Source organism: Mytilus trossulus, chromosome 4 (genome assembly GCF_036588685.1).
Source record: "Mytilus trossulus isolate FHL-02 chromosome 4, PNRI_Mtr1.1.1.hap1, whole genome shotgun sequence".
In the NCBI taxonomy this organism is placed as follows: Eukaryota; Metazoa; Mollusca; class Bivalvia; order Mytilida; family Mytilidae; genus Mytilus; species Mytilus trossulus.
The window spans coordinates 62,572,307-62,589,230 of NC_086376.1; the positions used below are offsets into that span (position 1 = coordinate 62,572,307).

Consider the following 16,924-nt stretch of genomic DNA (forward strand, 5'->3'; position numbering starts at 1 on the left):
ATATAATTATTTTTGCGAAAGCATTCTACATTAATTTGTAAGATCCTCCCTCTTCAATAAACAATTCAGCTGTAATATTCAATCTTCATGCCTTATATAGCATGTACTGACTGTGTAACGACGCTAGATCAAAACTCAGAGGCGGATTAAGGGGCCAGCCCCCCTGCCCCCTTTTGAGAAAAAAATTTGGTTGGTTGTATTGTGAATCACTGAAGCGTGACGGGAGCGGGCACCCTCTTGGGCAGTCAGTGGACCCACTAATGAAAATTTCTAGATCCGCCACTGAATCTGACCAGGACAGGTCACAACACTCGGCCACCGAAAGCTTGATTTTATGTCGAGTCTAGTCCGACCGACAGAACACCACTTGTCAAAATTGGGCATTCCGAATTTTTGATCCACGATTCCAATGTATACTGACCCTCTATATGTATTGGAGTATGGACCTACATATCAGTTTTATTTGTTGTTAATTAATAATATTACTTAACATAAATGAAATACTTTCCACTGAACGTAAAGTAAACAACCGATAATCTTTATGAAATCCTGTCGAATTATATTATTTTTCATTTGTGCTTTAATTTACTAGTTTTTATGTCAATCCCTGCTAAAAAAAATATACCTCAATTCAAACAAACGAATAAATGTCGAAAATATTATTTTCTTGAGTGTTTAGCTGAATACTAACATGTAGTACTTACTGGTATACAGTATAATATAACCGCCCTCGATTACTTACTCTAGTGGAACACTCTTTTGTTCGATTGGTAGAGCAGTGTCCTACTGAGCTGGGGTTTGAGATAGAATCCAGGTGGTTCAAGTTAACTTTTGGAAGGCAAACTTCAAATCAAATCTATAAATTTAATTGTTACTGCTGCTGTACATTTCATTGAATGCCAACATTTTTTCATATGATCTGTAAACATTGATTAAAGTCAAGAACAATGGAAATACGCAGCTGCTGGTGGACTATTAGTCACCGATGGTATCACCAACCAAGTAGTCAGTTCTTCGGTACTGGCATGAAATACGGATTTTTTTTGTGTTATTAAAATTTGCTGTTACAAAATATTAGAAATTATTATAAATTAAGCTTAAAGGAATGATTCTCCCTTATGCAAAGCTCTGATTCCTTTCACGGATTTGCTTATACTTTTTGGACCTTTTTGATTATAGCTCTTCATCTTTTATATAAGCTTTGGATTTCAAATATTTTGGCCACGAACATCACTGAAGAGACATGTATTGTCGAAATGTGCTTCTGGTGCAAGAAAATTGGTACCGTTAATTTTATTAAAGCAGATCTATTTTAAAAATAATTTAAATTATAAGATTTTAAACGCCCCTTTCTATCTATCGGTTAACATTTGGTATTTAAGCTATAATGTAAGAGAGTAAGGGAAATAACCGAAAATTATTATCTCAACAAAACAAAACAGAAAGTAGAAATACCCATTCGTATAGGCAGCCGTTGCTAATGCCAATATTTAGAAGCAGGATAAGTATCTGCTATTAAGATGGCAGCTCCAGCAATATTGGAAAGATATGTTGCCGCTATGGTTTTGAGTGGTGTAGGTGACGCGATGGGATATAAAAATGGAAGTTGGGAATTCTGTCATTCGGGGACCGCAATACACCAGGAAGCCGAAGACTTAGGAGGAATTGAAAAATTGAACATAAAAAAAAAGGATTGGATGGTTAGCGATGACACTGTTTTACATTTGGCAACAGCCGAAGCTTATATGGTATTTATGATTTTATTTATCTGTCTTTATACTTTAAATGATTAAGTATAACGTTATCATATAACATGACTGAATAATAGCCAACGATAAATCTTATGGGCGATCATGGATCATATAATTATGATATATATATATATATATAAATTCTTACATGAATCGAGATTGAATAAATCCGATAATCCATTTGTAACTCTGTAAGAATCTAATGACTAAAAAATATATTTTCTTTTTTTGTTAAACGAAAAACCCCTTCGAGAACCTTTCACATTCCACGACTGAGTTGTCAATTTCATAAACACCTGTTAGCATATTTTGATTCATCCAGTTATAGCTAAAGAGGTTATGACCCTTAAAATCATCCAATTATCTTTTGAGATCACCGGCTACCTCACGTTTATTTTTTTTTATACAATGAGCTCGAAAAGGGATAAATTTCCATAGAGTAATTAGAGAAAGTAAACACAGGTACTTGTCTCGGAATTTTGTTTCCCTATAAACCTTAATATAACCTTCAAATTTTCTATATACCTTAATTAATATATACCTTGTTATATTAAGGTGTATAGGACATTTTTTTCCGAGACAAGTGCCTGTGAAAGTACACTATAAAGCCTATAAAATAGAATACATCAATTTTAATAATAATTCTTTATTTGCAAAAACATACAAAAACCAATTTTGGTTATGACAAATACATTGACAAAACAAACATAATCAAACATAATAAAAACTCGACAATATTATAAGATATATGATAAAAACAGTTTAATAACAACTCAATTTGCCCATGTTGAAATTTGAACCACTGCAACTAAAACAAAAACTAAAAACCCGTCTTTCACACCCATTTTATTTTATCCTGGCTTCCATATATTTGCATATTAAGTTTCATTTAAGAATTGAATGCTTCTTTTTGTAAATTTATTGGGGTGTAAAAGCGTTGACCGAAGTACATTTTGTATTTCTAAAAATGTACGCACGGTCAACGCTTTTACAACCCTATAAAGTTACAAAAAGAGCATTCAATACTTATAATTACATTTTTTAGCTAGGATTATAAAAACACGATTTTCATGAAGTAAATTTTTTTAATTTTCCTGTGCACTTTATTGTGGGACCTCGTGTCATCATGAATGAAATGTTATTGTCTCATGCAACTGCTTACGGAATAACACGTGATGAGCAATTAGCCAATCAGAATAACGTATTATAATGAAACATACATCTAACGTAATTATTCTAATACAAATTAAATCAAGCAAGGGAAACTATTTTTTTAATCCGAAAACCACTTTTCCAAAATTCTTAAGTAATCTTGACCTACACAGTACACTTAATTATTGACATAAAATGTTCTTGGTTTCTTTCTCTTCAACCCCCTAAATTAAGGAGCCAACATTTTGTAAGTTTAACTCCGCCAGCATGAATTATATAATTGCAGTTTTGTAAATAATTTTAAACATTTGTATCCTTCAAGTCATGAAACACTGTTACTTTTGGTTTGATTAGTCAAGAAAAAAGTCCCTCTATTTTGCATTGGGTAAAACTTTGTTTGATTGAAGTAAATAATCACAATTTAACTTACATGACTTAGATGACTTTCAAAAAGTTGGATTGCATGGGAAATAACAAGCATTATGCAATTTATTGGTTATAAATGTGATTGTACTTTTGAGACATTTTGTTTACGTTGTCCAGATGTCAACAATGTGCTAACCCACAGTGTGATCCTGCAATGTGAATCGTTCTCGGCTGTTTATTGTCAGATAAAAGGGGCAACCCCGGACCCCCCCCCCCCCACCCCACCTAGATGCCCAGCTGTATATAGTACTTTACGATCTTTTATATTGCTTTGCTAAAGTTGTTTTTGTAATTTACAGGAAACTAAAGACACAAAAGACAAAGAAACTTTATATAAACATATTGCAGAAAAATACAAAGAAGGTATGAAGGACATGAGTGGAAGAGCACCTGGCCCAACAACAATGAACTCTTGCCATATGCTGAAACCTTTACGAGAAAAAGGATATGAAATTCCATTCAATCCGCGAGGTGGTGGCTGTGGCGCTGCGATGCGGGCAATGTGTATTGGTCTTAGATATCCGAAGCCAGATCAACTATCCGATTTGATCGCCGATAGCATAGAATCCGGACGTATGACTCATCACCACCCAACGGGATTTCTAGGAAGTTTAGCAGCCGCTTTGTTTACAGCATACGCTATACAGAACAAACCAATAGAGCAGTGGGGTGCGGGTTTAATGGACACCCTACCTCTTGCTAGTGAGTACATAAAGGAAAGGGGTCATGAGGTTAAAGATAATTTAAAAGAATGGGGATATTTCGAAAATGCATGGACAAATTATTTAGAAACACGAAACATTACATCTGGGAAAACTCTACCGAAATTCCCCTCAGAGTATGGAATCAATGAACGTGATAAATTTTACAAATCTGTAAGTTTTTCTGGTTGGGGTGGAGCTAGTGGACATGATGCACCAATGATTGCATATGATGCTATGCTCGGATCGGGTGATAGTTGGATTGAAATATGTAAAAGAGGTATTTTACATTCTGGAGATAACGACAGCACAGGAGTAATGGCAGGGTGTTGGTTTGGAGCAATATATGGATTTTTGGGAGTTCCCGATAATCACCATAAAAAACTTGAATACCGAAAACGTTTAGAAAAGGCAGGAGAAAAGCTATACAAAATGTCACATACAGGTAAAGAACAACAATCATCGAGCATACCATGTCAAACTGAAGGCCAGGATAAAACTGAGACTTGTAGTGATTCAAGTCAGAAAAGTCCTTTAGCTTCTCATGATAAAAAAAAGTCTGGGACATTAAGTCAAGGAAATGAGGTAAGAGATACAAACACTGAAACTGTAGATGTCGGAACACCAGAATCTAAGGACAGTAAACAAGTTAAAGTACGAGACAACAACGCAGAACCAGTTGAGGTTGGTGAAGACAGTTCAAAACAATCAACTATCCAGGATGCAGAAAAGAAAGCAACAGAAAAAGTGATAACTAATGTTTGATGCACTGTCTTGACTTTTTATACAAGTGTATTGTATTTATTCAATGAAATAAACCATATGTATTCTTAGTATAACATTATTCTCTTGACTCTTTTGGAATGTAGGTTATATTTTGATTTGCTTTTAAAAATAAATTCATTTCGACATACAAAAAAGTACAAAATTACAAAAATACCAAACTCCATGTATAATTCAAAATGGAAAGTCCCTAATAAAATGGCAAAATCAAAAGCTCAAAGACAAACACATCAAACGAATGGGTAACAACTGTCATATTCATGACTTGGTACAGGCATTTATTTATGTAGAAAATGGTGGATTAAACCTGGTTTTATAGCTAGCTAAACCTTTCACTTGTATGACAGTCACATCAAATTCTATAATAGAAAGAAATATGCGTGATCAAAACAAACAGACATAATAGATAAAAATGAAATACAAAATAGGGATACATCAGTCAAGTAAGCAAATTAAGATACAGTAATGATTTAGGTATCGTTTGTCTTAGAAGCTGTATGTTCAACGGCACCGGACGTTTGCGCTTTTTCATAGGACATTTGCGCTTTTTTTATTTAGATACTTCAAATCATAGGACATTTGCGATTTAAAAAAAGGACATTTGCGCTTTTTACATAAGACATTTGCGCTTTTGCAATATTTGGTTTTTATGACTATTCATACTCTTTCATCTGGACTTGGGACTGGCAGGTTTATCCCGGCAGAGTTGAAGTCATATTTTCCTTTATGGTTATAAGCATCAAAATCACTTCATACCACATTTCATACCACATTTATGTCATAGCACTTTGACATATATTTAAAGATTATATAGAGCTAAAAGTAAATATTTCAAAGATATTAAATCACGTATAGTCATCACAGATCAGTTTTCGCTTGATATCTGATGTCCAAAGAGTGAAAAAATTTAGCCCTTGTTATCTGTTCTGAATGGTATTGTGCCAACATTTCAAATAAATAATTAAGTTTCACTTTCTCAATTCTTTATTGGGTGCCTGTTCATCATAAGAACGAATCTTAATGTAATTCACCGTCTGTTGTTAAATGATACTCTTCAAATATATATTTAAAAAATAAATTGGATGAGTTGAGTAGAACTGTTCATTATAGTGGACATGGAAGAATTCTGGACCATTTGTCTTACTATAATGAATTGATAAATATATGTTTAAGTTAAATTTATTTGCAGGTAGATAAAAAGCGCAAATGACCGGTCAATTTATTACAGGTGAATCAAAATTAAAAGCGCAAATGTCCATGGTATTTGAAGCGCAAATGTCCTATCGTTTAACAGGTAAAAAAGCGCAAACGTCCTGTGCCCATGTTCAAGATGTTGTATAATAATTGCTCTTTTTATAGAATGAAGAATTACAAAAATACCAAACGCCCTGTAAAATTCGAAAAGGAAAGTCTCATTGCAAAATAAAAAGCTCTAACACATTAAAACGAATTGAAAATAACTGTTACATTCCTTACTTGGTACAGGCATTATCTTGTGTAGAAAATGGTGGATTAATTATGATTATATAACTAGGCTAACCTCTCAATTAAAAAGTTATCAAAGGTACCAGGATTATAATTTAATTCGCCAAACGCGTGTTTTGCGTACATAAGACTAATCAGTGACGCTCAAATTAAAATAGTTATAAAGCCAAACAAGTACAAAGTTGAAGAGCATTGAGGACACAAAATTCCAAAAAATTGTGCCAAATACGGCTAAGGTAATCTATTTCCGGGGTAAGAAAATCTTTAGTTTTCGAAAAATTCTAATTTTTGTAAACAGTAAATTTATAAAAATGACCATAAAATTGATATTCATGTCAATACCGAAGAGCTGACTACTGGGCTGGTGATACCCCCGGGGACGAAACGTCCACCAGCAGTGGCATCGACCCAGTAGTGTAAAAGATGCCAGGATTATAATTAAATACACCAGACGCGCGTTTCGTCTACATTAGACGCTCAATTCAAGATAGTCACATAGTCGCACACTTCCGTTACTTTGACAACAATGGGTGAACAAAACAAACAGTATATATTTTTATAGCAAATATGTCAAAATGTCAAAAATTAGGGAATAGTAGTCAACATTGTGTTATAATTTTAATCACTAAAAACGAATAAGTCAACAAAGAAAAACAAAATGTTATATAAACAAAGCACGAAAACAAAAATTATAAATTATAAATAAGAATACAAAAAATTTGTAAGGGTTCCGCGGAACCCAGTGTCTCGCCTACTTTTGCTGAAAATCACAGGCTCAACAAAACTGAGAAAAAAATCAATAAAAAATTTCCTCTCGATACTATCTTTTGATTGTAAGAAGCTTCTGTCCAAGTTTGGTAAAAATCCAGGATAGTTTATGAATCTAAAAAAATATTTAAAAACTTTAACTAAAGACTGTATGTAATGTTAACTGGAAGAAAAACTAAGTCCATTTATAAGTAAAATACAGATACCCAGGTACAAAATATCGACAAAATTTCCTTCTAATACTAGCTTTTGATCATAAACAAACTGCTGTCTACGTTTGGTTCAAATTAAAAGTAATATAAGAAAGTTATTTTTTTTAAAATTTAACCACAGAGTGAATGTGTTGTTTCCTGGCAGAAAATCTAAGTCCATTTAAAAGTAAAATACGGAAAAAATGGATTTATTTTTTTTACAAAATTTACTATTGTATATTATCTTTTGATCATAAACAAATCCATGTTTGGTACAAACCCAGGATAGTTTAAGAAAGTTATTATAATTTTAAAAACTTTAACCACAGAGTGAATGTAATGTTACCCCGCAGAAAAACTAAGTCCATTTATAAGTAAAATACGAAAAAAATGAAAATTTATTTTTACAAAATTTACCTCTGCTTAGTATCATATGATTATAAAACAGCTTCTGTCCACGTTTGGAAGTAATCCAGTATATTTTAAGAAAGTTATTAAAATTTCAAAAACTTTAACCACAGAGTGAATATTTTTGGACGCCGCCGACGACGACACCGCAGACGACGGAATGTAGGATCGATTAGTCTCGCTTTTTCGACAAACAAAAAATGACACTCTATCTTAGTTCAAGACCATTATATTTTTTTATGAAGTTGATACGATATATTTATCAACAAAGGTCTTGGTATTTGAATATTTTTTAGAAAATGAAACAACGTTCATTTATGTAACCCTGGTTTGGTTCATCAACGTTCTGCCCAGACACTGGTGACGTGTTATAAAGTCTTGAGTAGCAACTGCAATCTCTTGAATGTCCGGGTAATGCATATCCAATATGGAGGTGAAGTTGGTATATTGCGAGTAAGGTGGAGGCAATTTATAATTTCAAAATTAAAATCTTCTCTGACTCTCGTTTGTAATATACTCTGGTACTAACCTCACCGCTTTTTTTTTAAATTCGAGTTATATATATATAAATGAGACTTCAATTTCTAGATCTAGAGGAAACATTAAAAAATCCAGTAAGAAAAGTTTTGATTGTTAATGGAACGAACATCATCAATAATATCTTAACGTGAAATTAAATTATCTAGCTTCCTTAATCTTCTGGTTTTTGAGAAGTGTTTGAAGGAATTCAGACTCATGGAAAAAACCCAATATTAAGACAAGAGAGGCGCATAGTTCGTTCCAATAGGAATGCCCTCAATCTTTTGAAAAACATCTACATTTAAACTCATCAAATATGTGATCAATAAAGATTTCAACCATACTGATCTAATGATCACTTGTCACTCTATGTAGCAAATTTACAATTTTTGTTCAAAATATGCCGTATAGTATCCCAAAGAAATTGTGGTATAAACGGTTGAAAAATCAAAGGTTTTGATAGAATTGATTTTCGGAATAAACCGGGATTGATACTTAAACTGAAGTGAAATCACAAAAATACTGAACTTAGAGGAAAATCTAATCGAAAAGTCCATTATCACATGGCAAAATCAAATAACAAAACACTTCAAAAACAAATGGACAAGAACTGTCATATTTCTGATTTGGTACAGGCATTTGCAAATGTAGAAAATGGTGGATTAAGTCTGGTTTTATACCGCTAACCCTCTCACTTTGATGACAGTCTAATCAAAAACCGTTATATTTACAATGATACGTGAACTAAACAGATATAATAAATAAAATAGTCAAAATATGGATACAGCAGTCATCATCGTGTAACAATTCTAAAAGTAACTATTTAACAAACACAAAAACATACATCTACAAACACATTCATTGATTCGCGTGTCTGACGTGAAAATTTTTTCTACGTCACAGACGCAAAATAATATTAGCAAAGCTATGTTTGTGTTTCTGAAAACAATTCAATTCATCATGGTAATGGATGTTCTCGAATGAAAGTTGTACAAAAAACACATATATATGTGGCAAAACTGTCTATAACAACAATGAAGATCGCTGAATAACATTTTGATTTTTTGAAATACATAACATTGTAATATCTTGAATGTATATTACTTCGAATCTTCAATGTTCAGCTGGTTTTATCAACTTTCGGATTTGATTATGCGATTTAGATTGAAGAAATTCAAATGAAATTTATCCTACTTATTTTAATTTTCCTATAGTCAACTTTCCATTTCTGTGTAGCAACATCCCAGCGGCACTAGCATATCGAGAATAAGTGTCTCAATTGATACGTTACTCTAGAGCTATCTCAAAGCACGTTGATTTTGTTGCACGAGGAATACTGCTTTCTCAAAAAAGACAGGGCTATGAAAAAATTTTACGGTCGCAATCATGTGCTGATTGGACATTATGACAAAAGTTTGTCAGAAATCATATATGATATTTTCCCTCAGTCATAGGTGGCACGGTAGTATTTCCTGGCCCATAAGGGATAATGATAGCCTTTTTAGAATTTTCACCACTTTCTAACACTGCAAAAAAATCTACATTCACAGTTAACGGATGTACAATGTACTTTCATTTTACCATTCAGAAATGAATTTTAATATGTATCATGACCGATTACTTTTTTTGCTATTTTTAAAATCCTGAGGCCACTAGTACTTTTAGGACTTTTATGGTGCAGTGAATGCAAAATTAAAGAAATTCTCAAAAATTCATTTTCATCTGTATGAAAAATTATTTCATATTTTTCTACACCTGATTCATCACTCAGTTTGGGAAAGTATGTTCAGTTGATACTGTATTTTTTGTCCAATCACACTGTTTAGATACATTTACCTAAGTACACAAAAGAGCAACCTAAATTCTGGAAAGCAAATACTACCGTGCCACCCATAATAACCTTCCATCATTACCGAACTGAACAAAGAAATAATACGACGGGTGCCGTATACGGTGCAGGAAATGCTTACCCTTCCGGAGCACCTGATTTCACTCCCAGTTATTGGAATTTGTGTTGTTTCTTATTTATTATTTATAACTGTTGATGTAAATGTCCTTTAGTTTTGTGAGTCTTTGTTTGCTCCTTGGTTTTGATTGTTCTTGTCATCCTACCTCTTTTAGAATTACCCTTTGAAAACGAGAACAATATAATACCATAGAAATCAAATATTCAAAAATTCAAAAAACTCTCCACCAGAAACCTAAATGACGTAAACGAATTGAACATATCATGCAATGTGTTAGGACATTTCTTTCTGTTATGCACTTAGAAAATACCCAAGTCTCTTAAACGCCATATTCACGTGCAATATTGTAATATAACAAGGGACGTTGTGACGTACATTTTAATTCATGAAATACAACAGGAATTGATAAAACATTGCGATAGAAAAGTAAAGAAATTACTAAACAAAAGAAGCAAGATTTACAAGTAGACATTGAAAGGAATCAAACTAAAGATGACTAGTCCTTTAAAATTATCAGACATTACTGGTCCATTTACCTCATTTCAAGTAACCAGGATAATATAGAGTTATTTTTTATTTTGAAAAAAAACAGATGCTTTTATTTATCATAATTAATACAATACTATATATGTCTTTATCAATTCAACATATAATTACCTTTAGTGTTTATTAGAAGAGATTTTTTATTCTGAAATACGAATCCTTTTAGTTATTATTCAAACAATACTATAATTATATATATATATATATATGTCCTAAGAAATTCAGCTTGTTGTTCGATGTGAGCCAATGCTCCGTGTTGAAGGCCGTACTTTAACCTATAATGGTTTACTTTTTAAATTGTTATTTGGATGGAGAGTTGTCTCATTGGCACTCACACCACATCTTCCGATATCTAACCTTAGCTGTTTGAAATAATATTCAATATAATAATTACATGTGTAGTATACATTAAATACACTATTGAATTACTTCATGTATCAGTTGGCAGATCTTTGGCTTCGACTATCATACAAGTGAGAGGATTAGCTAACTATAAAACCAGGTTCCATCCATCATTTCTATACATTAGAAAATGTCTGTACCAAGTCAGAAATATGACAGTTGTTATCCATTCGTTTGGTGTGTTTTAGCTTTTGATTTTGCCATTTGATTAGGGACTTTCCGTTTTGAATTTTCCTCTGAGTTCAGTATTATTGTGATTTTTACTTTTTACCGTGCCAGAGGTTCCAAGATTAAATCCTGGCTGTAATTTTTAAAGGCAATTCAAGCTATCTGCTATCAGTAAAGTTATTTTTGAAAATACCGCTTTTTTTCTTCTTTTTTTTTTTGTATTTTTCTTTAATATCCTGAGATTTGCTCCCAGATCAAGGAATGTAAACATACAAGAAAGAAACAGTTGAAAGACGAACTAAAACTTCAACTGTTAAATAAAAAAAAAAGCTGTTTATAACATGAATTTATTAAAATCAAATCAAACAACCATGACCCCGTGACAACCTCTCCCATCTGACACCTGCGCGTCCGAAACCTTCATCATTTTCTCCTTTAAATGCGAAGAACTAAGGTGGATGAAGGGGGGGGGGGGATAACAGATAACAGAATTTAATGAAGCGCTGAATCCCCATCATTAAGAGGACGAAAAACAACCTGTTGAGCAGCAACTAAAGGCTCTAAAGAATAGAGGTTGTCATAATGAAGAGGCATGGACCGTAAATAATGGTTATAAAAGGCACTATCAGACCTCCAAATACCAGCTGACATGATTTCCGACATAGAGGGGGAATTAAAAATGTTCCAAGAAGAGGCTAAGGTGCTTTAACTTGATGTTTAACTAAAACTTCAGAAGAAGCTGACTCATAAGCCAAAATGACAGTATTGCTAATCAAGATAGAAATGGTTTTAGCAGAAATGTCAGAAATTCCTTTTTTAATAGGAATGAACAACCTAGAAAAACCAGCAGACCTTAATTTAACCGAAGTAGCTAGGTAAACAAGCAAGGCTCTCACTGGACACAAAACCTTATTATCCGCCGTGGGAGGTAAAGCAGGAATCAAACCTTACCTCTCTAACCCAAACTTTGAATTTAGAAAGTTAATTACAAAACTTAGAATCAGTGACCATTCATTATTAATTAAAAAAGGGAGGCATTTTAAAATTCCTCGCGAAGAGAGACTTTGCAAAAAATGCAAAGTACTAGATGATGAGAAACATTTCTTAATAAATTGTTCTCATAATTCAAATATTAGATTAACATATTTTGATTGCATTAACAGAGAAAGTAAAGTATTTGCTAATCTCACTGACAATGACAAAGTTATATATATACTTAACCCATCAACACCAACACAAGTGAATAAACTAGGATCCTTTATAAAAAAGTCAATGGAACTGAGGACAGGGGACCCTTTAATATTTACCCGAATTTGTGTATATATATTGAGTTACTTAGTTATTGTCTTTATTTGTTTTTGTTGTTGTTAAATGTCACAAACTAAAATTTATATGGCAATAAAACTTTGAATTGAATTGAATTGAAGTAATAAAACCAGAACCTTTATCAGGTAACTGGTTCTTTTTTTTTTAACAACAAATGTATTCTTTATTCTAAAGATATCTTGTTACAATTATACTTCACTGTACAAGCGCCAGTGGAGTATTCCTGTGAAAAAAACTTCTGAGTTGCCAGGAACATACTCAGAATATAAAAGACCTTAATAAACAATATTACATAAACTATTACAATATATTCAACTAATTCTTATAAATCAATTTCTTCAAATTTATGAAAAATACATTTTGAGAAATTATTTTGCTTTCATTCATAACCCTTCTTAATTCCTTAAAACAATTCATACATATCTAAATATTTCAATTTTTGCTCTGAAACATAATATGACTTGAAAATACAAAAACCTAAAACTGTAAAAAAAAATTAGTTAAAACCATAATAACACTTATCTGATATTTTGTATCCAAATACAAATTGTTTAACTGATATCTTATTTAAAATTGAGTTGTGCAAGAAGATATTCCACTTTATCCCATAAGTCTTTTAAAAAAGAAAATGTTATAAAGAAATGAAAGTAATCTTCCTCTTCTGTTTGACAAAAATTACATTTACTTTTAGTAGAAATTTTCCATAACTGTTTTTTTGCTTAAAAAGATGGATTAGTGAGAAGAGTAACTGAAGATTTATCAATCGCAAAGCGGAGACAAGACTCAGAAATTGCATGAATCTCTCTCCTTCTGCGACCAGTAGCCAAAGCTATCAGAAAACAACATTTATAAGATAAAAATTTGAAGGAGGCTGAATGTAAAGGTTCAAAAGATGGAAACTGAAGAACCTTCAAAACCAACCCTAAGTCACAAGAAGGAACCAAACGCCTTTGACGAGGTCTCTAAAGGCAAACGTTTTTTTTTTTTTATCAATAATGACAATTATCCCCAAAATCAGAGCCTCCTGAAAGTTATATTGTTCTGGCTATGGCAGATCTATATTCCTTTATAATAGAAGGAGAATAACCCTTCTCCTCAAAAAGATAGAGGAAGAAACCCACTAACAGTTGGACAGTAACTGAGATTGAATCAATCTGTTTCGACAGACACCAAGTACAGAAGATTGACCATTTGGAGTCATAAACTGCTCCTGTAGATTGTCGGACTGATCCTGAGATACACTTGGTTGCTCCCTCGGAAAAAACTGCCTTTCTGAGGGAATTCCTGAAAACAACCAATTGTGCAGATGGAGATTCTCCAGACCCTGATGCAGTTTTCTTCCTTTGAATTAAGACAGTAGATCCTCTCTTAGAGGCAGACAAAAGGACTTCGCACAACACAGAAGTAGTAGTTCTGGGAACCAAGACTGTCTTTTCCAAGCCGGCGCAATAAGAATGGTCCTGCAAAGATCCCTCTGACTATTGTGCAAGATCTTTGGAAGAAGACGAAAAGGATGGAACATGTAACTGAACATTCCCTTCCAAGATAGCATCTACTTCCCAAGCTTTTTCTCATGGAATGGGAGAAACTTAAGTCTTCAACTTGTGATTCAGACTGGTGGCAAAGAGATATATGTGGATCCCAACGAAGAATGATCTCCTGAAACACTGATGGAGGAATTTCCCATCCTGTGTTCACTGGAACACGGGAACGGGAGAGAGTATCCGCCAGAAGATTTTGACTGCCTGGAACATGTCTCACTGACAGAATTATATCGAGACTGTGACACAAAAGAAGAATTTCCTTGCTCAGATGATACAGAGAAAAGGAATGGGTCCCCCTTGATTCTGAAGATAAGCCACTACTGTGGAGTTGTCCGTGGCAACCAGTAGTGACTGAAACTGAATCACAGCCTGAAACTAACGGAGAGAAAGAAACAGCTCTCATCTCTAGAAGATTGATGTGTTCCTCCAACTGAGCACCTGACCAAATGCCTGATACTGTCCTGCCCTCCAGATAAGCTCCCCAACTTATCAGACTCGCATCTGTGAACAAAGTTAGGCTGGGATCTGGAGGATCCAACAAAACTCCCTTCCGAAGATGTTTTTCCTGAAGCCACCATTGAAGATGAGGTAACAACCGAGGAAGGATGGGAATAGGTGCCTTCCACATTTGAGAAATTGGGTGCAAAAAATCTGACAGATACCACTGAATTGAACAATTGTGTAAACGTCCTAGTGGAATGACGTTCATGATCGAAATCAAGAAACCCACCAGCTGAAGCAATTCACGAGCTGGGACAGATGAAAACTGAGTCAGAGCATTGACTAACTGAGGTACCTTGATTACCTTCTCTTCAGGAGGAAGCACTAGACCCAAATCTGTCCAAAAATGTTCTCCCAGGAAATTGAAACTCTGACTGGGAATTACCACTGATTTCCCCCATGAAATAAAAAAAACCCAGTCTCAGGAGTAAAAGGATAGACAAATTTGTGTGTTCCTCCAAAAGAGATCGGCAATGATTCTTGATGAGAGAATCGTCTAGGTAGGAGTGAATTAGTACTGCCTGAGTATGAAGATAAGACACCACCGTCTGACAAATCCTCGTAAAACCTAGGGGAACGATAGCCAAGCCAAAAGGCATAGCATTGAAACTGTAAGCATTGTCTGCCCAACAACGTCTCAGGATGACGAAAGATCTAGAGTCGGTCTCATTTTCCCGTTCTTCTTGGGAACCAAGAACAGCCGGGAATAAAAACCCTAGATGAAAAGGAGGATTAAACTCCTCCAACACACCCTTCTGAATAAGAATGTTCACTTCGTCTTGTAACAACTGATTCTTTTGAGAATCGTTTGTCACTGACGGATTGATTGTAACAGGAGAAAGAGGACGCTGTCACAGAAACTAAAGTTCCAATCCCCTCTGTATAATCGAAAGTATCCACTTGTCTGAAGTTATCAGAGCCCATTGATCTAGAAAGAAGGACAGCCTACCCCCACTGGAAGATGAGGAAGAGGAGAAATATAATTTTCCTCATCCAGTAGGGAACGATTCAACGGAGGGGACAACACGTCAATTACCCTGCTTCTGTCCCTTTACAACTTAAGCTTTCTTCCCACTTGAATAGTTGGGACGAGAAAAAGCTGGCCTTTTCGTAGACTGTGAAGAAGAAGAGGTAGAAGCCTTGGGTTGATGAGAAGAAGAGGGATTGTTAACCTGAGTAGTCGACAAATCTTTTCCCATCAGTGACCTTCACATCCACCGTGACTACAGGAGGGGCCTTGTGCACCTCTTCCTGTAACTGCTCTAAGTAAACAGAGAACAACTTGTCCTTAGACAAAGGAGAACTGACAAGTCTCTGATGAAGAGCTTCAGAGACAGTTGATTTAAAAGAGACCCAGCTGCTGACAAAAAGTGCTCAGCCGTCTCAAGAACAAAAGTCAAACATCTCAGATTATTCTCTGACTTGACAAAAGAAGCTTGAGAAAGTCTGAGGCCATCCAAAGGTTTCGAACCAAGCAAACTAGAAAAAGACCGGTCACAAGCAGTGTTAGCAAGATTCTCAGCCAGAGAAGATTTTACAAAAGACAAAGCAGTTGTAAAGTGCCCAGACTCTGGGAAAGAATACCTCTTAGACTCTGGCTTCACTATACCTGAGCAAGCCATGAAATCTGAAAGTACAGTAACTGTGCAAACAGTGGAAATTAAAGCCGTCCTGCATTTCCTGGTAGGTGGTAACTTGGCAGTGATGAAACCCTTCTTTCAAAACAAACCTACCATATAATGCAGAAGGTGATTTCTCCATTTTGATATATTTCATGGGCATATATTTAGAATAGTAAAGTCAAACCAATCATTATCTGCTTTTCCAGTTAATTGTGTGTTTTATTCTTAAAATCTAATATTTTTTAATTAATTCTTGTGCTCCATGTTAATTGGATAGCAAAAATATTCTTGATATTAGTTGATGATCTGACAAATTTCACCTTTGACATCACTTTGTTTCCTAATTTCATCTAAGCTTGGCTAATATTCATTTTTTGATTCTTCAAAATGTGACTAGTATTAAATATTGTCAAATAATGTATTAAAAATCAAAAAGTGCTTTATCATTTGTAATCAATTTATCATCATTTTATAAGATACTACTACTAAGTTATCTTCTAGGAACTGTAAATTTCTGATGAATAAATTTTCGAATAGATGGAGACTTGAGGCACTTATTTCCTTTTCTGATAATTTTTCTGGAGAGCTGAATGAAGAAAAATGCAATGTTTTGAATGATTTAAATGCCCCTGCTGAGGGTTAGGGTGCGACATTCAGTTTTACCCTT

The 16,924-nt window shown here is 34.1% G+C and overlaps 1 protein-coding gene across 1 annotated transcript; it reads left to right on the top strand.

Moving 5' to 3' along the window:
- Positions 1-1,430: 1,430 nt before the first annotated feature.
- On the top strand, positions 1,431-4,869 carry LOC134715714 (ADP-ribosylhydrolase ARH1-like). The gene is made up of 2 exons (XM_063578074.1): positions 1,431-1,748; positions 3,629-4,869. Exons 1-2 carry the CDS (start codon positions 1,521-1,523, stop codon positions 4,793-4,795), a joined length of 1,395 nt encoding a protein of 464 aa, XP_063434144.1. The 5' UTR covers positions 1,431-1,520; the 3' UTR covers positions 4,796-4,869.
- Positions 4,870-16,924: the final 12,055 nt, after the last annotated feature.